The following is a 27,869-nucleotide window of genomic DNA, read 5'->3' on the forward strand; positions in this document are numbered from 1 at the left end:
TTTGCCCCAAGAGTCAACACTACGTGTTTAGAGTACGATTTGAGCGAGATGTGGGAGGAGGGGCTGTACTAAACCCAGTGATGTAGGTGAAGGTAAAACCGACGACCGTGACATAACAATAAAAATATTGCTGTACTTGTTTAGGGGGTCAATTCAGGGAACTTGCCAAGAGTATCGTTTTGTTTCCAATACTTGTTAAGGGGTGCATTTTCAGAAAATGGAACATATGTGTTTAGGGTGCTTTTCGAGACCCGTCACCCCATGGTCGCGCATGGTATCCACTCGTCAATGGAAGTGGCCGCCCCGGGCCATTTTCCCATTGAGGCAAACCAATTTTCCCATTGAGGCATACCCATTTTCCCATTGGGGAATACCCATTTTCATGTCGAGGCATGTCCATTTTCCCATTGAGGCATACCCAGTTTCCCATTGAGGCATACCCATTTCTCACTAAGGCATATATTTTCCCATTGAGATATCCATACATTTTCCAATTAAGGCAAACACATTTTTTTATTGAGGTATACCCATTTTCACATGAAGGCATACCCATTTTTCAATTGAGGTATATCCATTTTGCCATTGAGGTATACCCATTTTCCCATTGAGGCAGATCCAGTTTCCCATTGAGGCATACCCATTTTCCCATTGAGGCATAGGTCTACCCATTTCACCATTGAGGCATACCCATTTTTCCAATGAGGCATGTCCATTTTACCATTGAGGTTAACCAATATTCCCATTGAGGCAAAGCCATTTTCCCATTGAGGCATACCCATTTTGCCATTGAGGCATATTTATTTTTCCATTAAGGTGTATCCATTTTCCTAATGGGGCATAAATATTTTCCCATAAAAGTTTTGAACAATGGACTGAATAAAATAGCATACTCAACCAAGGCAACAGGTGTCAATTTGGAGCACTGTGACAAAACTTTGCATTAGTATTGGACACTTTTCAGTAAATTAAGCATAATTTATACAGGAAATCTGCATATACCATGGGTTCAACCGATGGATTTCAGAACCACCTTTGTGAATTCAGGCCAATGACAAAAGTATCAAACTGATAGATCAAATGCATTTAGTCCAACTGAGAAGTACACCAAGCAAGTGAATTCATGTAAACGGTATATTCCAGAGAAAGGTACAGTGAGAGAAGAGGTTTGTGTTCAACCAAGACTAAGAACCGATATACTGCAGTCAAGCGGGGGGGGGGAATTACATCAAACAGACAAAAGCATACGTGATATCACCAACAAGTTCTATGAACACTCTTAACAATGAAGAAACCAAATGCAAATATGTCACATTGATCTATAATATATTTAAGGTACATAATCCTCAAAATGAGCTTCCACACAGGAGAAATCTAGGTGTTGTTAATCAAAATCTTAATACTCCACATTAGAATCCAAATCAAATTACACATACACCATGATATAATTTTCGATTGATTATTACACAGCCAATAATTTCAAAATGCATTTTCAACTATCAATATATGTTTCTGTTAAAATGTTTTCCTAAAATTTAGATAGCTTTAAAACTTTTGCCGTACACAGAATTTGTATTTGATTCATTTGTTGGTAGTAATAATAATAATGACAAATCATACATTTTATTTTAAAAGCCTTTATGAATATAAGACCCAATGAATGAATGATTCATTCAGCAAATCACAGATTACTAAAATTATGTTGTTTCATAGGTACTTTGTTGGTTAACAAAATAAGACCATCATGAAGAATTCGGTGATAAAAGAATCTTATCAATTCACCAGCCTCCTGCACTACAGGAAAATGCTAAATCTAGTATAAGAAAAATACTAGTAATAGAGTACAGAATGATTAATATGCTCCTTTAAAAGGTAATTAATAAAATATATTCAAAATGTATCATGTAAAGACATGTAAATAATATATCATTACTAAAAATAATAAAATATGTTCATCATGTTTATGCAAATACTAGTATATCAAAGAAAGGCAAATTAAAATCATTCAAAAATATCCTGATTGAGCTGAATAAAAATCTCTCTCAAGTTTAAAAGACAGAACTTCGAAAAATCCGGAGGTAGATTAAAAGTTTTGTTAATAATTTTGTTCAAGTAAATATGAACACTTCAAAATAAAAACTAAAATATTTCTAGTGAGTGTGTAGTGAATAATTTCCATACGAAACAGATCATTGGTTGTTGATTGTAGTATAAACATGAAAATGAAAGAGCCATCCAGTGCAAGTTCCCATCGCGTGATTGGTTCAAATTGATTTCAACTATGGAAAGCCAGCTGTGTAATATTTTTGTTACCTGAAACCTATGGCCAGAATTCACAAAGGGGATTTTGAGTCCTTGGTATGCAACCATAGTGTATGCACATTTTCATTGTTGGATTAGTGTCTCATTATACCATTGATTAAGCATGGCTGATGCATTGAATCTGTATAAATCGGTTTCAGACCACATATTTAAAATCACCCCTGTATGAAATTCAGGCCTATGGTTAAAACACCATGCTTCCGAGAGATAATATCCCTCCTCCTGTGCATGTGCCATGGCTTTGACTTGTCACTCTACTCCTAATACTCACAAGGGGGCACTTTAGATGACAAATGAAAGAGCTAGTAGGCTTTCCATAGTTAAAATTGATTTTTTTTTTCAAACATCAATCACATTCTAGAACAAAAGACAACTGTGATGGTCCATTGTGATTAAAGTTCCACCATATTGATTCCCATTTCTGCTCCATAATTTTTGATTAGCAGCCTAGAACATACATGTGTGGAAAACAGATGCACAGGTCTCCAAAATGGGACAGATTACATCTAATTCAAATGAGAAAGAGGAACAAGATATTGACAGATAATCCACAATTCATGATAAAAATGGATAGCACTTTTTTACACAGTGATCCTACAATGTACAATACCATGACGCCTTTCTCTCTGAGTGTTGAAATCTTTTATATATGTCACCAAATTCAGCAAAATAGGGAAGGGTCTATTACTTTGACAATATCATATACACACAAATGATAAATTACAATTATTGAACAAGAAAGGGCCATTAATCTAGTCTCAATGAAATAGCTTCATTTGTATAAAGTCACTAAATAACTTGATATAATGGCTTATATTCAGATTTCGTTGCTTTCTTCAGTTACTGTATGGCTACATGAAACTACATGTAAATTCAAGTATGATGTTTTAATAACACGTATAAATGTGCATTCATTATCTTCAATTAAAAATTCTAAAATGACCTTCTGAAATATCTATCCATTATTTGCATACAATCCTGATTGAAATATAAGATCTCCCAATGTCATATAATAAATAGGATAAAACAATATAATTTGTATCAAATAGTTAAACTATTAAAATTCACAGCAAATCAGTAGGGCCTACAGACTCATTCCGTGCTACCAGTAGGTAAAAATCAAGCTTTAGTCCTGTTAACATGCTAAAACAAGCCTCAATCCTGTTAACATGCTAAAACAAGCCTCAGTCCTGTTAACATGCTAGAACATGAATGCCAGTTATGGTAACAATCTCAAAAAAAAATTGAACGGAATCTAATAAAATGACCAACAAAAAAAAGTAAAAATTAAAAAATATGAGACAAACGATTCTAGTAGAAATTGTGTAATTGCTGAGAATACAGAAATATGATCATCAAAATTGAACATAAGCTAAATATATGTAAATACTTTCTAGTTTTTTTGTGTGAATTAATAGAAATTTGAATTGAAAAAAAAATGAATGTCTTTCCAATAAAAAATGACTAAATTTGAGGGATAAATGTAAGAAGGACCAATATTGAAAAAAGTTGTTAACATTAAGTCATAATTCAATGACTTTATCGTAAGTGTGTCCCCTGTACATTGTATGGATAATGTCGTGATGATCTATATTGCATGGAACTAGGAATTTATGCATCAATAAAAATGAAAACTTGCAACTAGTTCTGGAAAAATTCCCAGATTCTGAGGTGACATGTACATAATGACTGATACAAACTTTTTATAGCATTTCACATCCACCGATACAAGATATTAATAACTCACATCCAATTACTTGACATTATTCCACAATCTCTCTCTTCTAGGAAACTTACTTTAGATTACATATACACTTCAAGTTATGAACCTATAAATAGTACACAGTACTAGACAATGCCACAAACCTCTATCCTGTCATAATTCAAAAATTGTCTTAAGCACAACCAACGATCTACATGTAGCAAACTTTTAGAGCACACAGCTAATAGTTGAATATACCTTCAAACTTGTACATGGTACATAATACATATACACATAAAGCTATTCACTTAGAAAGAGTAACAATTTGCAAGGTAGTCGTTTACGATACAGCGATGTCATGCGCAGTCATTATCCCTATTTCTTTTTCAAGAGAAATGACATATTTGACAGTGATTTTTACAAAGAATATTTGCCTATAAGACAGTAGCGGATCCAGGCCAGGGGAGGAAGGGGTGTGCACCCCCTTTATGTTTTTGTTAATCACTCATTGAATAAACCTTTATCTGTAGCTCTAATCAAATAGTCTCTGCCGCTACCTCTATTATTCAAGTTGCTCTTTGCTCCCCCTCTATTTTGAAATCCTGGATCCGCCACTGTATGCTAACATGATTGAAGAGATCTATCTCACTATGCAAATATATATATATCTGTATGCCATTATGAAGACAGAATTCAATGATTATGACTACATGTACATGTATGTAATATCAACAGTCTTCCAATGGACCAAATATTGCTCCACTTACACCTGTGAAACCAACCCCAGACTGACCAGGGTCTAAAACACAAACGTTAGCAATCAATCGTACACTTGATTTTCACGATTGATTGTACATTGCAGTCAATGGAATCGATCGTAGAAAAATGTTCTATGATCATTGCTAAGTTTAGTGTTACGGGCTACAGATCTATTATGTTATTTCCAATGACATGCCATCCATCCATTTGGAGTTAGATCAACTGATGTGACTTTTGGCATCCCCCCCCCCCAAAAAAAAAAAAAAAAAACTCTCCTATCATAACCTGTCCTGTTTTACAATACATGTATGCATTTCAAATTTAAATGCAAAGTGACAAAGCTACTTTGAATAGCATCAACTCAAGTCCAAACTGTACCCAATTGGTTCCTGGTCCCATTCCCAGAATGCACCATTTTACTCATGTATTCTGATTACGATTTTGTTGAACTTTGGTTCACCAACACAGATGAACTTTCATGATCGTATGTATTCTGATTGTTAAGGCTACATAGAGACCCTTAAATTGTAATTATCATTACTATTATAATATCAAAATCACATTGTGAAATTTCAAGATGAATTTATATCACCAAACATTTGATTTTGTGAACTGATATAATTTTGTATCATGATTATACATGTAATGAAGCACCTCCAAAGATTGTATCATCATAACATTTATCCAATTCATATGTGTGTATGTGTGTGTGTGCTTGCCGACTAGAAGAATAATGTGGGAAGTGGTTATAACCTGGTGGGTGTTTCATAAAGCTGTTCGTAAGTTAAGAGCGACTTTAAGAACGACTGGTGATCCTTTCTTGTGGTAAATGGTATATTCATTGGCGATGGGTTAGCGCGTAAGAAAGGTTCACCAGTCGTTCTTAAAGTCGCACTTAACTTACGAACAGCTTTATGAAACGGCCCCCAGGACTATCCCTGTGGTAGATTTTCCTCAGAAGCTTTTCATTATCTCAATGAATCCAGGTAGCTTGAGAGGAGAACAGCCGGAGGATGGAACGATTCGTTGTTGTTCTCCACACGGGTTTGCCGTTGTCCGTCACAGTCAAAACCTACGAAGGAAACATACATGAAAGAGAGTTAGACTGGAATACAGACCTGCTTAAAAACACCAGAGATAGGACTTTTTACATCTGCATACATCTCTGCTTTTGATTTCTTGTTTATCAGCAATGAAGATATCATTCTTTAAGAGAAGATTATGACAGATTGAAGGGGTGGAGATGGGTTGCCAGGAGTATTCCTAGCTGTGGGACTGCAAACAATTTTTCATCCGGATAAAAACTAGTGATTTTCACAGAGTGACTGTTCACACACTGAATAATTATTGAAAATAGTCAGAGAAGCTCAGCAAAACTTTCATAGTGTTTCTGACATCATGAGATAACCCGTCTCATGATGATTAATACAATTAAATTGCTCAAGTCTTAAAACTAGCCCAAAATCATCATTTTGACAGGACCTGTCGCACAAGAGACGCGATCAAACACAACTTAAAAGATAAATTGCAACTTGACTTTATATCAATGGAATGCACATATTAGAATTGCACTTAACATTTTGAGTAACATTTACATGCTACTCGTTCTGCAATGGTCCCAGATAAGACGATTTCATTATCACATCACATAACATTTATTATTTCATTAACTGATGAACTTTATTGAAGTAACATTAAAAATATGAGCTAACACCAAGAGGTAAAAAAAAAGACAAGCATAGACATTTAACACAAGGAAAAATTTCAAATAACAAGGATCAAATTATGGATCTTAGCACTTGATCGTACAACAGCATTTTATACTTGATGACACTGTCATTATGCACCATCAAGCATTCCAATCAACTATGCAATCAAATTGCTAAGCTTTGTGTTACGTGCCGGAGGCGAGTCATTATTTATTTTCTTAATACCAATCGCTGTCTGATGTGAAAGAGGTCTTACTTTCTGAGCTGAGGCCTAGGTACTGGCAAACAGCATGGAGAAGGAGCCGATCAAAGCTACTATGTAAACTGGAGATGAACACTGATCCAGGATCCTCCGTAAACCACATCAGGAGCTCTTCTTCATGGAGCTCAATGGCTCCCTGTGGAGAAAGTAAAACAAATAATGCACTGAAAAATAAAAAAAAAGAACAATCAGCAGGAAATTCAAGCATTATGGAAAGAAACAGAACTTTGTTATTCCTTGATCATTTTCTCCGAATGAGGCATCATACTAAAGAGAAAATATTGAACTTTTAAGACATTATTTCCTTTTTGAAGATCACATTTTTTTTTCTTTTTGAAGATCAATGAAAGAGGAGAAGAGGAGAAATTAAGCTTTACAAAGGTATGTCATTTGTCTATTATATTTGTGATTAAGTTCTGATAAAGCATAGATAATTCTTGGTCTTGTTTTTCTTTTTCTGGGACACACTGTACAGTCTTTTACCTTTGGGAGGTGCCTTCTTCGGAGCATGGTTTGAAGACGAGTACTGATCCTACTGAAGCAGTCCTTGGGTGAGTGAGCTGGATGCTCTGATAAATTCAAAGATCAAAATTCAAAAAAATACCATAACATCAGCATAAACAACATTATTCTACTTCCCAAACACTGAAACAGGTAAAATAGATTATAAGTCTGCTGTGTAAACCCTTCACTCAAGTTAAGTGGTCTGAATGCAAAGTCTACAATGACTTGGCCCCCTTGTTTGAAACAGCAAGTTTTATTTGTGCTAGTCTTTGTGTGAAGACCCACTTCTTGTCAAAGTTACAATCAAGGTCTTGCAGACTAGTAGACTATTTAGGCAATTATCATATCTAACAAATAAATAAATCCCAATTTATACATTTTAAAAATATCATGATACTTCATAAAATTTTAGCATAGCCAGGTTATATAGTATAAAATACATGTACTTGTGCAAAGTTATTCTATAAATCATAAATCTAGATGCAATGAGGTTTTTTCCGAGGATTTTCTTCATGAACTTGAATCATACGTGATATTCCTCCAATTTTCAGCATTGTATTCTCGATTTTATTTGTGAAACGAGAGACCGGTGATTCTACTTCGAGAAGCTTATGTGTCTTATCGAGACTTGCCAGTGAGTTTACAATCATGACACGGTCCCGTATTTCAGCGGAAGAATTGACGAAGGAAATCAGAAGTGAGGTGAGAAATGCCATTGAATCTAGCAATGATATCATCGATAAACTTGTAAAGAGGATAAAGGAGGCATTGGTAGAGGAAAACGTTGCTGGAAATATTAAAGAAACTCTTGACTTCGAGCTTAACGAGAGGGACAACAAGATAGACCAGATGCGAAAGGAAATTGATAGCCTAAGTTTTTTTTTTTTTTTTTTTTTTTAAGGGTGGGTAGTGATTTTTCTTTCTATTTCATGCATTAAATTAAGTTTTGTGTATATTTTTGTATATTTGCTTTATATGCATGTATTTATGTTTTAAAGGGCCCCATGGAAGAACAGCGGTATTTTATTAATACCGCTGAAATGGGCCATCCTCCATATGATCTGTATGTTATGTTAAATTGAGCATGTATATATTTTATCTTTTTTTTTTAATGGAAATAAATACAAACAAACAAACAAACAATGCATGCAATTTTCATGATAGACCCATCCCCCTTTTGTTCATCCATATGTAACTATCAGAGTTCACGGTTTTATATGTCATCACCATTGTATAAAGCTTATACAATTAATTCTATTAAAAAATCAAATACTGGTTGAACAACAATATATAATCATACTACCCTATTTAATCTGGTAATTCAATGCCTCGTTCAACTTGAACTGAACATAAATCAATTGAGTTTATGAATACGTAAGAACAACCCTCGTCCTTTTTTTTGGCAAAATTGAATCAAACATGGGAAATCATTGCATAAACACGAGTCTATTTTGTGTGTAATTCAAATGCTTGAATTCTAACGAGGGGCCCATAACACAAAGCTTAGCAATGATCGTAGAACAGTCTTCTACGATTGATTCCATTGACTATAATGTACAATCAATTGTGAAAATCGAGTGTATGATTAATTGCTAACCATTGTGTTACGTGACCCAAAGTGTCTAAAATGAATGAAAAACTGACCCAAACCTTCATTGTACAAACAAAAAATCATTTCAATTCTCTTGGACAACTTGAAATGAACTGTCATTGACTTGGGTCAGTCTTATGTCTCAATTACCTAAATCAGTTTGAAATTTATTCTTTGCAAGAAATGTTCATGTTAGGGGTGCATGTGAATTTTGTATTCTAATGCATTATGGCAATTCCATTGAGGTAATTGCCATAAAACAGGGCTGTACAATCTTCAGGCATTAGTCAGAGAAAAAAATATCACTGCTTGTGGGACAGTGTAACGACTATCAAACCAACCAGGAATTGGGTGTTTTGCAATTAAACGTACTGAAAATTTAGGTTTTAATGCATGTTAAATAATTTAGAATAACCCACAGGATATAATAGTTACCCACTCTGCCTTCTTCACAAGATACATGTGTGTATGCCCCCCCCCCCAAAAAAAAAAATCTGTTTTATTTTCTTCAGGATTTCAAAATCCCCAGAAATCTGCGGATCCGCAGAGGAAATTCATGCTTGAATCTTACCACTTCTCTTGTCCTGGACCTCCACTGGAGCCTCCTCTACTTTAGCTGGGACCTCTGGCTTGGTAAAACTGTTAACATTCTTGTCCTGATCAAGGGATGCTTTCTTGGCAACCCGGATCATCCCTTCTTCTACTTCCTGTAGGAAACGATCCTGTTCCTCTCCTGATCGGTTCATGAACTCACTCCAGATCTGGGATAAATTCAGCCAAAGTATAAATTGAGCCAAAGATAAAAACATTAATATCAATACTATTCCAATTTTACAGCAAAAAAACATAATTAATATGTAAGACTGTGGTCTGCATCAATCTTTGTCAGGGTGTCAAATGTTCTGTTGATCTCAAATTATTCAAACATATCTCTATGTACTGATTTGCCAGCCATCATAGCACCAATTCCTTTGGCAAGACATATAAGCTTTTGTCACTCTTGACCCAGGTGAAGTAAATGGATAGTGGATACCCAGTAGATAGTAATTCCTTGAATTACTGTATGCCTATTCACAGAAGTCATGCTTTATAAAGAAAGGATAAAATCATAGTACCACTTAGAATTATATAAAGATTATTTGCATCTTCCTCATCAACATCAACATCATCGTCATCATATTTATTATCATTGCTATGATTTTTTACATTATCATCGGTAGTATTATATTATCATTCAAATTATGATTGAACTTTATAGGACAAAGTTACTTTATACCTCCATATTTTTCTCCTGCAAGAAGAGTTGTTCAAATGCACTGGAATGCGAGGAGATAAAGTCACTGATATCTGGCTCTCCAACTTGGTAGTCTTCATCAAGCAATGTCTTCAAAAAATTGTCTGAAATAATAAAATCCAAGCCAAATATCATTTGGAATTTGAAAAGAATACCATAAGGGGCAAGTTGGAGAAAGAGCAGCATTAAGTAGAAAACAAATGTGGTCATCACAAAATCATCTAAAATTAAATCTAAGAAAAACTAAAGTTGTTGCATATCAGACCATGTTGTAAAATGTCATCATCATTGTAATTTACTGTTTCTGATATTCCTATTCTGTCATTTTCTATTATGTCCATAATGGACTGCTTCTAGGAGTACCAGATATCCAGCTTTCTAAACTCCAGCGTATACAAAATTCAGCCGCAAGGCTCTTAGTTCACGAAAAGAAATTTGAACATGTAACACCGATCCTACATAGTCTCGACTGGCTCCCATAAAGGATCGCATTTTGTTTAAAGTCCTCACTCCCTGCTTACCTCAGTGATTTAATTCAGAAATATCAACCCAGCCGAAATTTTGTTCACTATCAAAGGATCTTCTCTCAGAAATACGAGTACAGTCAAAGGCTTTTGGTGATAGAGCTTTTGGGAAAATGGCACCAAAATTGTGGAACAATCTGCCTCATAACATAAGATCAACAACAGATTTCAACAGATTCATATCTGTGTTCAAAACATACCTTTTTAAGAGGCACATTATAAGCCCAATAGAAAACAATAATTTTTCTTACACGCATAGAGACTATTTATATGGTATTATGCGTCTCTAAGAACTGCTGATTATTTTTATTACTATTATTACATGTACATCAGAGAAATTGAAAGTGATTGAATTACCCATTGGACATAATCTCTTTAATTTTCCAAAGAGGATATATTTTGTATTACACCCAGTCACAGGGTATCTTATGTCTCATAGCATTCTTACATTACACAGCATGAAGTCTCTCATTTACTCAAAATATTCAGTTTATGCCTGATTTGTCTGCATATCAAAGAAAGGTGATAAGGCACACAGAGGAACTAATGCCACAATATGTGGATATTATCAGGAGGGGGGGGGGGGGGGGGTGGCACTGGTATTACATGGACTTTCAAAATGGAACCAAAACAATAGACCAGTTCGTAGTTACTTCATGGACAATTTTGGTCAAATTACCTTTCATTTCTTTCATTTTGATAGGCAGATTTGAAAGCAAGATATTACATACCGGTAAACATGCCTTACATCGTACATAGCAGGATGAAGGAATTGAATAGACCAGGTGACTAGAATGGCACACCAATGAACACTCCATAAAGGCATTTGTTGCATTTCTGGTTTGAATGCATATTAGAGCATGTTGTACAATGTACTTGGCAAACTGTGAAATACATGTACCAGTCGTTCGTGGACGCATTGTTTTTTGTGGATGTAAATGCATATATGGAAGTGCTTATCTCATTAAATTTTAAACCACCATGTCACTTTTGTACTACCAATGACCTTCCTCTGATCATGGGCAGAATCTTCTGATCATGTGAAGTGGAACTACGAACTGGCTTATTACTGTACGTTATCCATCCACCTCAAAGTATTTTGTCATGATTTCCTAACCCTAACGGGTGAAAAGCGTACCTTTTTACCTGATTAAGGCAATTTGGGTATCTTCTCGTTGTATAATGTACACCCTCCGTCTGTAAAATACAACTCTTTTCAAACTTTTGCTTTCCTGTACGAGTGCATAGTGTCCACCTAGTATTGGCAGTGGCCCCTCTGTCACCTGACAATACTATTCCTATTAATAAAGGAGAAGTAAACTGAACCACTGTGACTAGCGGGTCTTTCCTCCCGTTATAACTGAATTTGAAGGTGTGCAAGTTGGCCACTACATCAGGAGGTGACTCTCCTTCACATGGGACCTCCATTTAACATCCTATCTGAGGAACAGTGTTTTCCACTGTAACATAGTCTGCGACGATGAAACAGGGAGTGGCGCGTAAGCACGGAATGCAGGCTTCAGCCATCCTTAAGGGGTGGACTTGAACCCTCTTTCTTTGTCTGGCAGACATATCCTGAACTGACTATAAAGCCAACTAGGTCCCTAAGTTGTAAATTAACAAGAACAGACTTACTGTTATCAATCCTCCTTGCTTGCCTGACTCCCGTCTTCTTCTTACGCCGAGGAGAATTAGAGAACGAGCTGGAGGGAAGATTCTTCTTTGGGGAAAGTCCCTTTGGCTCGGTCTTCATAACTGAAGGCTGTAAGCTAACCGGTGTCTCAATCAACCTGTATATGGATGAGAAGACACAAAGGGAGATTGATTTAAAGAGTATTTCTTCATTTACAGCACTATTTTGGTGAGTCTCTTTCATATTACAGTATGGTAGTGGATTGTATAGAGTACTTACTGTACCGGAGTCATGATGTCACAATTTTTTATAATTTTTTTGAATGTTGCCAAATGCCATTTTCACGAGTAGATAAAGACAATTTATAGTGAGATTTATTTCATCAGAATCATCACTGTTGAAATAAATCTTATTGGCAATCTCTCTTTATATCTACTCTTCAAAATAGGAACCACCTATGGAAATTCTCCTGAATTACATGCTGGTTCCCATTTTCACGAGTAGATAAAGACAGTTTACCAGTGAGATTTATTTCGTCAGAATCATCACTGACAAAATAAATCTCATTGGCATTCTCTTTATATCTACTCTTCAAAATGGGAACCACCTATGGAAATTCTCCTGAATTACATGCTGGTTCCCATTTTCACGAGTAGATAGAGACATTTAGTAATATCAACTGCAAAGCAAATACCACCCTTGCCTTCCTATGCAGAACCTCCGCATCAACCTGCCTGAACTTAAAGCTACTGCCTCCAAAGTACTAGCACAGCCTCTTGTTGAAGACTGTTCTTCAATATGGGATCCATCAACCAGTTGTCTTATCCACCAGATTGAGATGATCCAAAGGCGGGCAGCTAGATTCGTGCTAAACAGATACCACAACACCTCTAGCGTTACATCTAAGCTTGAAGAACTGGGATGGCCCCAGCCCCACACTACAGAAACGAAGGGAAGAATACTGGTCCTTACGTACAAGCTGCACCACAATCTTGTCAGCTTCCCAGTGGAAGAATACATCACCCCAATAACTGGATCAACAAGAACTCGATCACAGCAGCAAGGAAATGGCTACCAGCTACCACACTGCAGGACTGAGCACCATCATCAATCCTTCTTTCCAAGGTATGGAATGCTCTCCCTCCCAACAAAATCAATGCCTCTTCTCCGAAAGCCTTCCTCCTGAGACTGGCGGAAGGCTAGAGCTAAACCAGATGGGACTTTTACTCGCACCTGTGTATATATTTGCACAGCACACCTAAACCTGGCCATACACACATGCCAAACCATCTACAAGAATATTCAATCCTGAAGGAGGCAGATGTAACCTGAAGAAGGAGAAGTTTACAAGTGAGATTTATTTCGTCAGAATCATATCACAGACGAATTAAATCGCATTAGTAATCTGTCTTTATCTACTCTTCAAAATGGGAACATTGTACATGCTGGTTTTTATTTTCATGAGTACCGGGTAGATTGTAAGATTTTATTGACTCTATCAACCCCCTCTCTGGGTATGAGAGTACGAACATATTTACAATACATGAATACAAAAATATAAGTCATAATATATACATGTACAATATGTGAAACTAAAAGATTATATAAACAAGTCCTGCCATTCAGTGGCGGCCGCACAGAAGCGTTGTGAGCGTAACAGAACACTAACAGTAGGGCCAGTCACATCTTTCACGGTTGACACCGCCTAGACGCATTGTTTTCACTAACAGAGCGCTAACAGGAGGCCTATCGGTATCAATAAACTCACAGAAGCTTAGCCAAATTCATAATCTAACAATAAAAGGCCCAGCAGAAGCTAACAGTGGCGTTAATGTTAATCTTTGAAGCAATATTCTGGGTGGACAAAATTTAAATAAACCTAATTTTGTATGATACAATAGACCCTCATTGCATATTCCTGAAGATATGAATATATATTTCACCGAAATAGGGCCTAATGCAAAATTTTAAGATAGCATAATTTTTTGTATTCATTTTCAATTTTTATAAATTTATAAGTGTTTTGTTTTTCTCACTTTACTGTTCAAACCGTATTATTTTCTTCAGCCTGGAGTACCCCTTTAAGAATGGGTATAGCGGGGGATGTTGATTAGTGCCAAGATATGATCCTTTTCATCAAGATTTTTTTCTTCCTAAGATATATCATTGTTTTAAGTCTTTGAAGACATTTTTAAGAATAGAAAGAAGGACAATAGCTGATGAAATTCATCGCATTATAATCTTCATTGGCAAATACTCTATCATGAGCATGATGAGTGAAGTCTGTGAAGAGCATTTTCAAACAAAAGAAACTGATGAAAAATGGGATTGCATTTTCTTTTGGTACAGAATCTCCATCGTAATATCATGATACGCTAATTTTCTTGATCTTTTTAAAGCTTATTTGATATTTTTTAAAATCAAATTAGTATGTATATTTACTACTTACTGTCATTTCATGTTTAAAATGTAATAAGGAAATTTTTGTAGGCCTATACAGTGCGTCCCAAAAAAAAAACGAAACCGAGATTTAGAGATGATTTATCATAACTTAATCATAAATACAATAGACAAATGACCTACCAATGTAAAGCTTAGAATCTCCTCTTTCATCTGATATTACTTAGATTATTCCTCATTCACGCATGAGTGAGCAAAAACAATTCGAAGAAAGGATGCCAAAAAAACATTTGGCGGGGGTATCTGAATTTCAAAAAGAAAATCACATGACTAAAAAGTTCAATATCTGCTCTTTTGTTTGATACCTTAATCACATAAAATGGTCAAGAAGTAAAAAAGTTATGATCCCTCGAAACAATGCTTGTATTTCAATAATTTCATTAAATAAACGTGTTTTCACTGGTTTCCCACAGAAGTAAACTCACGGTAACAAAAGACTTAATGCATGGTTGATCGTCAACAAAACGGAGTGTCGAGTGAGTTTGAACGCTAACCTGTAAAACCTAAAGCCTTATTTCAAATAACCAGAACTTTGTTATTTCTTGACCATATTCTGTAATTGAGGTATCAAATTAAAAAGCAGATATTGAACTTTTTAAAAATTTGGTTTTCTTTTTAAAACCCAGATACGGCCCGCCAAGTGACTTTTTGGTATCCCCTTTTTAGATTGTTTTTGCTCACTCATGCGTGAATGAGAAATAATTTAAGTAATTTCAGATGAAAGAGGAGATTCTAAGCTTTAAAATGGTAGGTCGTTTGTCTATTGTATTTGTGATTAAGTTATGATAAATCATCGATAAATCTCGGTTTCGTTTTTTGTGGGACGCACTGTATAATAATAAATTACATTCCTTTACCCTTTCCTAGACAAGATTTTAAACTTGTAGGATGTGCAATAATCATAACTAAATCTTAAGTTAAAGGTAAATGCTAGTTTTGGTAACGATATCAAAATGAGTTCGTACAGAATCCAATGAAATGACCACCAAAGTGTCAAATTGTATAAATAAAACGCATGTGCCAAAGGATTCTGGAAGAAATTGTGTAATTGCTGAGAAATCAGCACATAAGCACAGGATTCGGGTAGAGCGTCGGGCCCGACGCTCAAAGCAATAATTATACACTGTCCCACGTGCGCTTATCTGTGTTGGGGAAGTTCAGTCTGAACATTTTTCAGCGTAGATTTCAAGATTTCACAAAGTTCAGTTTATGTAACTGTACCAGATCTAGATCCTCGATGATATACTGACAATTAAGCATGGTTTTACAGACTTTCTCATGAAATCAGTGTTTACTGCAACTACTGGAATTTCTCTTTAAGTCTAGATCACTACGCACAAATTATAGATTTTGCCTAACTCAAATCCCCTAAAAACACTCGCGCCATAACGGCGCCCTAACAGAGCTTTCTGCGCCTTCTGTGCGATCATTCTACCCATGTTGTTAGTAGCTGATTAGTTAAAGAATAATGATATACAGATTGTGATGTCAAGCGTTGACCCCAGATGTAAACAATGCATCAATAGCTCCATGCTTTGACATTAGCCATCACGGCGAGATTACCGGTTGTAACAGGGCCCTTTGTTAGCGCAATGTTAAGCTACATGTAACAGCGTTTCTGTGCGGCCGATACAGGACATTTGACTAATCTACCACTACATGTTTGATTTCCAAAACTTATTTTCTTTTAGGATGAAAGCAAAGGGATACAGAAAAAGGGGTAGGAAAGATGGAAATCGAAGCAAAAGGATAAGTTTCTGCGCCTTCTGTGCGATCATTCTACCCATGTTGTTAGTAGCTGATTAGTTAAAGAATAATGATATACAGATTGTGATGTCAAGCGTTGACCCCAGATGTAAACAATGCATCAATAGCTCCATGCTTTGACATTAGCCATCACGGCGAGATTACCGGTTGTAACAGGGCCCTTTGTTAGCGCAATGTTAAGCTACATGTAACAGCGTTTCTGTGCGGCCGATACAGGACATTTGACTAATCTACCACTACATGTTTGATTTCCAAAACTTATTTTCTTTTAGGATGAAAGCAAAGGGATACAGAAAAAGGGGTAGGAAAGATGGAAATCGAAGCAAAAGGATAAGTTTCTGCGCCTTCTGTGCGATCATTCTACCCATGTTGTTAGTAGCTGATTAGTTAAAGAATAATGATATACAGATTGTGATGTCAAGCGTTGACCCCAGATGTAAACAATGCATGAATAGCTCCATGCTTTGACATTAGCCATCACGGCGAGATTACCGGTTGTAACAGGGCCCTTTGTTAGCGCAATGTTAAGCTACATGTAACAGCGTTTCTGTGCGGCCGATACAGGACATTTGACTAATCTACCACTACATGTTTGATTCCCAAAACTTATTTTCTTTTAGGATGAAAGCAAAGGGATACAGAAAAAGGGGTAGAAAAGATGGAAATCGAAGCAAAAGGATAAGTTTCTGCGTTTGGTATCTCATAATGTTAAGGTAATTAAGGTAAGGTATCTCATGGAAGTGGCACCATATAAAGATAATCTTTGATTTTAAAGCATTCAGCACTTTAAAATTTGATAATTGTGAAGGTATAAACCACACTCCTCAGCTAATCTTTATGTCACTTATAGGTAAGCACCTTAAATTTCTTAATGGTTCAATGATTACTTAAATATAACACTTACCTTGTGTTTCCTTTCATAATGCACATCGCTTTCTTCTATTTTTCTTTACTCTCCACTTTTATTTTCATAATTGCTTGATTTTGCTTCTATATATTTTTTGCTTTAAGCACATCATTATCTTGCATATACCGTGTTCTGCTATTTCTTTCTTCCTCATTCTCTTATGGTTTGGAGCATACTGGAAATGGTTCTAAGAAGAGATGGAGGAAGCATACAATGATGTCAAGATACCAAGTGTCCCTAAAGCAACTGTTGCATGTGACCATGGAGGACCATGGAGTTCCCTGGAGATCATTTTGGAAGATGATATGTTGAGACTTTTGGTTCACTCACTTCCTGTTTCACCTTTCTTTGGCCATTGTCAAAAGATGAAATGTCAAGAATTTGCTTGCTTTTCAATGAATATTAATTGAATGATTAATTTGTGCAACTTGAGCATCTATTACGAGATGGATATGGTACCTAATCAATTGCATTTATTTTTTTTTTTAAACTGAAAAAAGCCTAAAAGATATAATTGTATTGTATTGGATTCTGCCGTTTGATAGACCTTCATCCATATAATTGAGGTGGGTGCATAATTTTTATTTTTTTAATTTGGGGTGTTTTTGCCACCCCAACATCGAGAATACCGATATTTGTTAATGTACATGTATAGTGTGGGAGCCTATGGTAGCGCTCTGGGGCCCGTTTCATGAAATGGTCTTTGGTAGAACTGCTCTCTGTAAGAACAAGATATCGCTCAACTGTTTCACAAAGTCGATACGAAGAATGGTCCTTGGAAAGACACCTCAAGACAACCCGAAAACGGATGTCATTTTAACTTCTCCGGGTCCTAATCTAGGCCAAAATAATTTTTGTAATGTTTTCTTTTATTTTCTCACATTTTCTCCCTCTTTTCCCTTTTTTCAACCAAACTTGAAATATCGAAATAGGCGGCAATCTCTCTGACCCCTCATGCTTTATCATGAGATAAACAACATGAAAAAAGAAAGAAATTATGTATGTTAAAGACATACTGTTTATAACGTTCAGCAAAAAAAAAATAAGAAAAGGAAAAAAAAACCACGGCCTCAATACAAATCTAAGATGTTACTAAACATGCTAAATCATTTATTTATTTTCATTTCATTATCATTATTATTATTTTTGCTGAGATTAATTTGAATCAATAAAAATTGTTGGATTTGTGTTAACTTGAGATGAATGAAACAAAAAAATCTGCGGTAACAAAATGGCTAATTGAATTTGAAATATAGATTAGGCCTATACCTCACAATCATTACAAATGAAGTTCATTGTAGGCCTACCTATTAAAGAAAAGGTTATGGAAAGTCCATACAAAAAGGCGCATTTTAAATCAGATAGGGTAGGCCCTATGTCATGTTAAAGCAATAATGTACGTCTAGATGGTACTCTTAACTATGAAATGTCATGAATGTTGAACATATATATTTTTTATATTCTTGAAGCTTATGTTCTTATATAAACTTCCATAGTTATCAACTTTAAATATGACCAACGTTTAGGATCATTATTGTCATTTTTAGCATTGTTTCTGTACATAGAGTATGATTTCACACATTTTTCTGTTTTATTATTGCAAAAGCCAAAGCACTACTTTACTCACATTTGTATTTCTTGCGTTATATCTGACAAATAAAATAAAAAAATAAAAATTGATTTTTCACACGCAGCCTCTCATATTTTCCATTTTAGTCTCATATGGTAGGGGGTCCTAGAGCTACGCACCACTCATCGCGCATGCAGTTTTCAATGGCAAATGCACACTCTCTATGTGAAACTGTGACTGCAGAGTGACGAACATTTCATATTCAATTTTTTTATACAGAGGCTGCAGTTAATCTCTAAATGTAGAGAAAACCCACAACTCTTTGGAATTTTGGAGTTGCATTCACTTTAATTTCATTTTTTTCTTTAATAATATGAAATTACTTTAGTTTTAGAGTACTTTACTTTAGTATTAGAGGCACAGGAAATATGATGGTGGACCCCAAGTCTGCGCACCTTACAATTTGAGTTAAGATTTAACATGAATTTCTTCTTATTTCACAAAATCTTTCAATTTTTTCAATTAATAATTTTTCTTACATCATTAAAAGTGTACCAAATTTCTCATTAAAAAATGAAAGAAAATGTAGTAATATGTATCATTTGCATACTTGATGCGCGATGATGTAACTGACGTCACATTGGATACGCGTTGCTATGTGTTGTGGTTACGATATGGCGGTCCCGGCCCAGCCTACCTTGTTGCCGGTGTTGCGACTAAACTGAACAATAAACATTATATTATGATGTTGGATCATATAAAGCTAGTACAGGATTCTTTATTGACTATAGCTTGACATGGTGGCAGCTAGATGCGGACCTGTGCTATGAGTTTGGATATTGAACTGGATCAAGTTTGGACAGTATGGAACATTGTTTGCTCCTGAGTATCGGTACGTACAGCGCAGTGTACCGTATACCGGTACCGTACGGTACGGTACGTTATGAATTTGTGCACAAGTTGACTTATCGTCTGCGCCGAGATGATGCTGATGTGTGTGTGTACCGTAACTGATCCATGATTTTGAGTCTCGCGGAGTCGCCGGGCCGCCGTGAATGTGATTTTGAGATGGACTGGAAATAATTCTAACGTCGTGAAGTGGACTTCCGAATGTTAATTGTGCAAGATGGATGCCGTTTATTATAGATTTCCAGTGACTGATTTAATGAGACTTAATCAGGAGGCATGATCGATGATGACGCCGACGGTAGAATCTATAACTATATCTACGCTAATCTGGAACGATTTGCCTGGCAACGAATTAAGTTAGGCAGAGATAGGCCTAGCCCTAGCCTATATGGAACTGATTTCATGCATTTTAAATGTTCGCCTCGATGACTGAGTGTACGCCGTAGGCTGAACAGATGGTTAAGTTCCCATGATTATGAAGCTGTGTGTGAACATTAACAAGAGCGCTAGAGCGCGAGCCCCAGCCTAGAGGCTGATCCCAAGAAAGATGAAGATTTGGACCTATCCTGGACCTGGATCGAGTTCAAGGCCAACTTATGAACGCTATGCTGAACATGTGTTTACCCAGTGGATTTTGAGACTTCTGCAGTCTGGATGATCAGAGGGAAAGCTCATGAGAAATAAGTTGAATTGTGAACATGAACGCTAAATTGAAAACTGTGTCTGTGAACTGGAAGACTCATTTTACTGTAGCTTGTAGGCCTATCTGTAATTTTTCCTGGAAAGTTAGACTTATTTTGCATGCAGGTCTAAATTAATTCAGTTGATTTAGAGGACTCTAAGTAACTGTTTTACATCGACATGCTATAATGTTATAATATTGCACTCAATCAATGTTATTGTTGCATGGTGTAGTAGGAAAAATCGAGTCTATTGGTGTGCAAGGTTCCATTCACATATGGTGGATAAATTCAACATATTTTGTGCACACTATTATGCTGACAGTTCTGTTCACATATGCTTGCAAAAATGTTATATACGATGTATATGTATGCAGAGTTCCGTTCACATATGATTGCAAAATTGTGATTAATGCTGTATTGTATACAGAGAGTTCCGTTCACATATTGCTCAAATATGAATATTGTAATTGTGTACAATTGGAGTTCCGTTCACATATGATAGATATTTCTGCTTGTTTATATGCATTTTGAATATGAAATAAGTCATTATTTTTTCTCTCAGTGCATTTATTTCATGCAGAGGATTTGATCACAGGTATCATCATGGCTAGTGCATCTATTCCAAGTCCCAGAATGGACTGGTCCAACCCGGACCGTTCGCAAGCATTGCGAGAGTTTAGACAAGTTGCTGACTTGTGGTTCAAGATTAAGAAGACTCCAGCAGAGGAGCAGCACACTTATGTGATACTGTGGTCGGGGGTTGAAGGTTTGAGGATGTTCAACACTTGGAAGTTGACAGATGAGCAACTAACCGACCCCAAGAACGTTTGGGATGCATTCGCAACCCAGCTGGAACCCCAGGAGAACTTCCGGATTCATCGTCTAGAGTTCCAGAGATACAGGCAAGGATCATCAGAGACTATTGATGATTTTATTCTCCGGTGTCGCACAAAGGCAGCGAAGTGCAAGTTCAAGACTGATGACACTGTTGAGGAGAGAATCATAGAAGTATTAATCGCCGGAATTAGACACCCAGAGGTGCAGAAAGCCTTACTGAGCAAAGATGAAAATCTCAAGTTAGATGAGGCTGCTTCATTGGCTAGGACGCATGAGGCCAGTGACTCTCATATGAGCCAGCTGAACAGCTTAGACAGAGCCTCAGTACATGATTTGCACCAGTCCAGTTCTTGTAGGAATTGTGGTCTGCAGCACCCACCAAAGAAGTGCCCAGCGTTCAAGTCACAGTGCCATAAGTGTGGCATGAAAGGCCACTGGAAGAAACTGTGCAAGTCTTCAGGAGACGGAAGTAAACATAGGTCTCGGTCTCAGACAAGACAGGCTGGACGTGAGAAAGGAAGCTGGAAGAATCGAAGTAAGAGCAGATCTCGTAACCATGGAAAGAATCTGCATCCAATTGCCAGCAAGAATGTCGACGACGACCTACCGAGAGACTTTGAAGACATCTCCATAGAATCAATCTATGTTGGACATGTTCATGTTGATGGTGTACCCATTGATGACAGCGATGACAAAGACGAGCTTTTTGCTACTCTGAAGTTTAGCATCAGGGATAAGCCAGGTAACCACACCTTGAGGGTTAAGGTTGACACAGGAGCACAGGGGAATGTGTTGCCTCTTCGATGCTTCAGGAAGGCTTTTCCAGAGCTTTTAGATGATGAGGGATATCCTCTTGAGTCAGCTGTCAGACTGAGACATGTCAGGTTGTATGCCTACAACGAGACACCGATACAGCAGTACGGATGTTTTGATTTTCCCTGCCAGTACAAAGATGGGAAATGGTTCAGAAACAGCTTCTTCATCGTGGATACACGTGGACCAGCTATCCTAGGATTGCAAAGTTCAGTTAAGATGCGCCTAGTTATAGTGAACTGTGAGATGCATCAGAGAAGCAGTCCAGGCATGATAAAGAGTACACAGGATCTGGTAGCTGCATACCCAGATCAGTTCCAGGGTATTGGGAGGTTCCCAGGTGAATACCACATCACTCTTGAAGAGAATGCTGAACCGGTTGTCCACCCACCAAGGAAGTTTCCTATCCATCTTCGAGACGAGTTGAAAGAGGAACTAGACAGGATGGAATCCATTGATGTCATCAAGAAAGTGTCCAAGCCTACAGATTGGGTTTCCTCGCTAGCCTTCAGCAGGAAGAGCAACGGGAAGTTACGAGTGTGCCTCGACCCAAAGGATCTCAACAAGGCATGTAAGAGGACATATCACAAAGCTCCAACACTTGAGGAAATCACCCATAAGCTACATGGTGCTCAAGTTTTCTCAAAGCTAGATGCAAGGCATGGATATTGGAGCGTCGCCCTAGATGACGAATCGAGCTACTTGACAACCTTCAATTCACCTTTTGGAAGGTACAGATTTAAGCGTTTGCCCTTTGGCATCAGAGTAGCTCAAGACATTTTCCAAGAGAAGATGGACATGATTCTCGAGCAGTGCCCAGGCACAATTGGCATTGCTGATGATATTGTGGTCTATGGAAAGACTGAAGCAGAGCATGACAAAGCATTGCACAATCTCATGACTGTGGGACAAGAGTATGGACTAGTCTTCAATCCAGACAAATGTGATGTGAAGCTTCCACAGGTCAAGTTTTTTGGCTGTCTTTATGACAAAGAAGGTGTGCATCCTGATCCTTCAAAGATTGCTGATATTACCAGTCTTCCAACACCAAGCTCTTTGAAAGAGTTACAGCAGTTCCTTGGGATGGTACAGTACATGTCTCCATTCATCCCAAAGTTAGCAGAGAATGCAGAGACTCTGCGGGCACTGACAAGGAAAGACAGCGTATGGCAATGGACGCCATCGCATCAGAAGTCTTTTGAGCATTTGAAGTCATTGGTATCGTCCATGTGCACCCTTACCTACTTCGACCCTTCAAAGCCCACAACAATCCAGGTAGATGCGTCTACGAGAGGACTAGGGGCAGCTTTACTGCAAGAGGGGAAGCCAGTGGCATTCGCAAGCAAGGCCTTGACAGACACAGAGAGCCGATACGCGAATATTGAGAGAGAAATGTTGGCAGTAGTGTTTGGTTGTACCAGATTTCACACCTACGTGTATGGAGCCAAATTCACTGTGGAATCGGACCACAAGCCGTTGGAGAGCATTCATCGGAAGAATTTAGCCAACGCTCCACCCAGATTGCAGCGGATGCTCCTCCGTTTGCAACCGTATGACTTCAACCTCGTTTACAAGCCAGGAAGAGAAGTTGCCCTGGCAGATGGTTTGTCAAGGATCAACCCAGAGAAGCAACCGACAATGGAATTTGACAAAACCATCCACGGAATCTACATATCTCCAAGCAAGCTAAAACAGATGCAAGATGACACAGAAGCCAACAGGAGTCTAAAGGTGCTCAAGGACATAATCCTAACTGGTTGGCCTGATGACGTAAAGAAAGTTCCCAAAGAAGTACGTCACTACTGGTCTTGCAGAGATACACTTTCGGTAGAAGATGGTCTCATCATGAAGGGAGAGAGAATCTTCATACCAGAGACGATGCAGCAAGAAGTGCTACAAAGTCTTCATGCTGGTCATCAAGGAACGACAAAGACCCAACTCAAGGCAAGAAGTTGTGTCTATTGGGATGGCTTGTCTAAAACAATTGAACAGATGGTGCAATCTTGCCAAGCATGTAATGAGTTGCAGAAAGCTCAGCAGAAAGAGCCACTTCTTCAGCATGAAGTACCCAATTACCCATGGGAAACAGTCGGAACTGACTTGTTTCATTTCGAAGGCGATGAATATCTTGTCATCGTAGACTATTGGTCTAAGTTTCCTGTCGTGAGGAAGATCAGAGGAAGTTGTACCAGCTCAACTGTTGTCCGGATCACCAAGAACATCTTTAGTGAGCAGGGCATACCCTTGAAGATCGTTAGCGACAATGGACCACAATTCTCTAGTCGAGAATACAAGAGTTTCACAGATCAGTGGAACATCCAGCATGTGACATCAAGTCCTCATTATCCGCAGAGCAACGGACTTGTGGAAAGGGCAATACAGACAATCAAATCAACACTCAAGAAGGTGAAGATGACTGGAGGTGATCCTGACCTAGCCCTATTGTGTCTGAGGACAACACCAATTGACAGTAGTTTACCTTCACCAGCGGAACTACTACAAGGCAGAAAGTATAGGAGCAATCTTCCCATGAAAATGCACTCTGACCATCAAAGTGAGATTAAGGAGAAGCTCCGACAACGCCAAGAAAGGCAAAAGGACGATTTTGACAGAAGAGGAGTTAGAGAACTACCCCCTCTGGTGCCAGATCAGAAAGTAACGGTGTTCGACCATGTTTCTGAAACATGGGCCCCGGCTACAGTAATCCAGAAGTGCCAATTAGAACCAAGATCGTACATGATTCAAACTCCAAATGGTAGTGTGCTACGTCGTAACAGAAGAGACCTGCGTAGCCTTGAAAATCCACAGAGAAAGCAAGTACGGTTCAACATCCCACAAAACTGTGCAGACAGAACACCCTCACTTCCTAAAGACTATACCCAACAGAACCCGAGTGATGATCATCATCAATCCAGTACTAATGGGTACCACACTAGGTCTGGACGATTAGTCAAGAAGCCCGATCGACTAATTGAAAATTAATGTTTTGTTTTGTTTTCCAACAGCTAACAAATTGAAAACGTTTTAATTTATGTCTTGTTGTACATTGCCATACACCAATTAGTAAATATGATTGTTGTATGTATCTATAATAATTTGTTGGAAGTTGATCATACATGTTGTCTGTTATTGATGATATAATTGTATTACGAGTTATTTATAACTGGTCACTTGGATTAATTACTTTCAAAAAATTGATAAAAATAAGAGAAATTTGGAAATGGCACAACAAAATCATATTGTTGTATCAGGAGTGTTTTACGGATACATGTACGAAAAAACATGCGTGTTACTAATTTTTGCCTTTTATGACAATTGAAGGGTGTAATTGAGTTATGATACAATTGATACAAATAATATACATATTATTGATACATGTTGAAATGTGTATATAACAACACAGTGATAATACTAGACTGTTCTGCATGGAGTTACCCAATGGTTTTATATTCCAAAAAATGTTTTGCTCGAAGTGTTACAGTGATATTGTATGGATTCAGAAAACATTTTTTTTTTTATATATGAAAGGGGGGATGTAGTAATATGTATCATTTGCATACTTGATGCGCGATGATGTAACTGACGTCACATTGGATACGCGTTGCTATGTGTTGTGGTTACGATATGGCGGTCCCGGCCCAGCCTACCTTGTTGCCGGTGTTGCGACTAAACTGAACAATAAACATTATATTATGATGTTGGATCATATAAAGCTAGTACAGGATTCTTTATTGACTATAGCTTGACAGAAAATATAGGATTTTCTTGAAAAAACCTCAGGCAGTCATTTTCAGATTGAAAAAAAAAAGATACCCCATGTCTGCGCACGCATTCACTTTGCACACGATTCGGGGATTTTGATGAGAAAGGCTGCATTTTGAGGCCGTCACATGAAATGCCCTAAATTCATTGTTTTTCCACCATTTTGAGTCAGATTTTTTTATGAATACCTGTCTATGTATTGCATGCTTTAAGTTTGTGCTCGTTGCGTATCTTCTTTTATTAGAATCGCGCAGATATGCATGTGCGCAGACAAGGGGGACTGCGCAGACTTGGGGGAACTTGACATATACCCAGTTGTTGTGTGTCCGGACAGGTTGTGTGTCCGGACGATCAATTTTAGAAAGTCATTTGGAAAAATTTGAAAGCGAAGTTTCATAAATTTTTAGTACAAAATGTTAGGAAATATTATAAAGAACAAAATAGAAGATGATTACAAGTATTGAATTCATATTTTTAGTGTAATCCAAAGACAAAAAAGAAGGCTTCAAAAATATAAAGTGTACGGATACCCGATCCCCCATCCTACAATTTTTTTCGCATGACATATCGAGTGCATAGCTTTTTTAGGACCCCTTCTACATCGGGCGGCAAAATTAAGAGGTGTTCGGAAAATACGGCGGGATTTTCGTATTTGTGAGTTTTGTGGTATTTTCTTCTTGGTTTATTATGATCTCAGACCTTAGAATGTTTGCCACAAATTAGTGAAATATAATTTGTTCAAATATTAAAATTGGCACAGTTTTTATCGTTTGTAAACAAAGTGCGTAGCTTTGCCTTTGGCTTTACTTTATTTAGCCTAACTTAAGTTTAGCCTTAGGTCCTCCCCATCATACAATCAGACACATTGTCATTGATTTTGTTTACTCCATTCAAAGTTCATTCCCTATTTTACCTCAACAAAATAGACCAGACCTAACTGTTAATTTACTTCCCGCGAGGCGGGCCGCTCCCTGCCCCTGGCCCTGGGAGCTCTGCTCTGGCCAGGCCCAGGGTTGGGTGATGATGTCATTGATATTTGCAATCACTCATCGTCACTGACTCAGTCAAATTTTGCCTCGATTTGGGGCGGGTTTTTGTCTTACACTTACTTTAGTGAAAATACTCACCCCAAAGCGTTCCTGTTATCTTTAATTTGTTCTTCATCCTTGCGTAGACCCATATTCTCGTTGCGGTTGACGTTCTGTGATTTCTGTCTGTAAAATATTGCGGTAACTCGTTAGCGCAAAATGCCGGTTGTATTGTTTACATATTATCTACAGCCGGTTCGCAATTCGATCGGCGCATAACGCAATACGTAAACGGGCCGGACGGACAGCCGATCGGTCTCGATTATATGCCGTGTGTTCGACGTACATGGCCGAATGGTCTCGGCCGGGCGACAGGCCGGCCGGCGCGAGACATAGTCTGCAGGCACAGACCCGATTGAAAATTTTGATCAAAACCTGTGTGTCTCCACGGTGTCTCACCACGCAAAGACTAGCACATACAAAACTTAATTGCCGTTTCAGAGGGCCTTCAGTACACAAGGCATGAGTAGGCTGCACATTAAAGGACAAGTCCACCCCAACAAAAAGCTGATTTGAATATCAAACATGAATAACGCTGAAAACTTCATCAAAATCGGATGTAAAATAAGAAAGTTATGACATTTTAAAGTTCCGCTTATTTTTCACAAAATAGTTATGCTCAACTCAGTGATATGCAAATGAGAGAGTCGATGAAGTCACTCACTCACTATTTCTTTTGTTTTTATTGTTTGAATTATACAATATTTCAATTTTTACGAATTAGACAATTAGGACCCCCTTGCTTGAACCACAGAATGTTAAAATAATGGAATTCC

The 27,869-nt window shown here is 37.5% G+C and overlaps 2 protein-coding genes across 3 annotated transcripts; one reads left to right on the forward strand and one right to left on the reverse strand.

Annotated features, from left to right (window-relative positions):
* Nucleotides 1-1,306: 1,306 nt before the first annotated feature.
* On the reverse strand, nt 1,307-27,283 carry LOC129271210 (R3H domain-containing protein 4-like). Of its 2 annotated transcripts, XM_064106379.1 has the most exons (9): nt 27,133-27,283; nt 17,429-17,618; nt 12,300-12,454; nt 10,123-10,244; nt 9,418-9,607; nt 7,235-7,320; nt 6,746-6,887; nt 5,711-5,852; nt 1,307-5,536 (listed from the first exon to the last, which is right to left on the reverse strand). In XM_064106379.1, the coding sequence occupies exons 2-8, from the start codon at nt 17,452-17,454 to the stop codon at nt 5,749-5,751; spliced, it is 825 nt and encodes a 274-aa protein (XP_063962449.1). In that variant the 5' UTR covers nt 17,455-17,618; nt 27,133-27,283; the 3' UTR covers nt 1,307-5,536; nt 5,711-5,748. The 2 variants fall into 2 exon arrangements, with proteins under 2 accessions (XP_063962449.1, XP_063962447.1); XM_064106377.1 differs by having other exon boundaries at nt 1,307-5,852.
* Nucleotides 21,197-25,225, forward strand: LOC135156052 (uncharacterized protein K02A2.6-like). Its single transcript, XM_064107092.1, has one exon. It carries the CDS (start codon nt 21,197-21,199, stop codon nt 25,223-25,225), a length of 4,029 nt encoding a protein of 1,342 aa, XP_063963162.1.
* Nucleotides 27,284-27,869: the final 586 nt, after the last annotated feature.

This window comes from Lytechinus pictus, chromosome 11 (assembly GCF_037042905.1).
Source record: "Lytechinus pictus isolate F3 Inbred chromosome 11, Lp3.0, whole genome shotgun sequence".
NCBI lineage: Eukaryota > Metazoa > Echinodermata > Echinoidea > Temnopleuroida > Toxopneustidae > Lytechinus > Lytechinus pictus.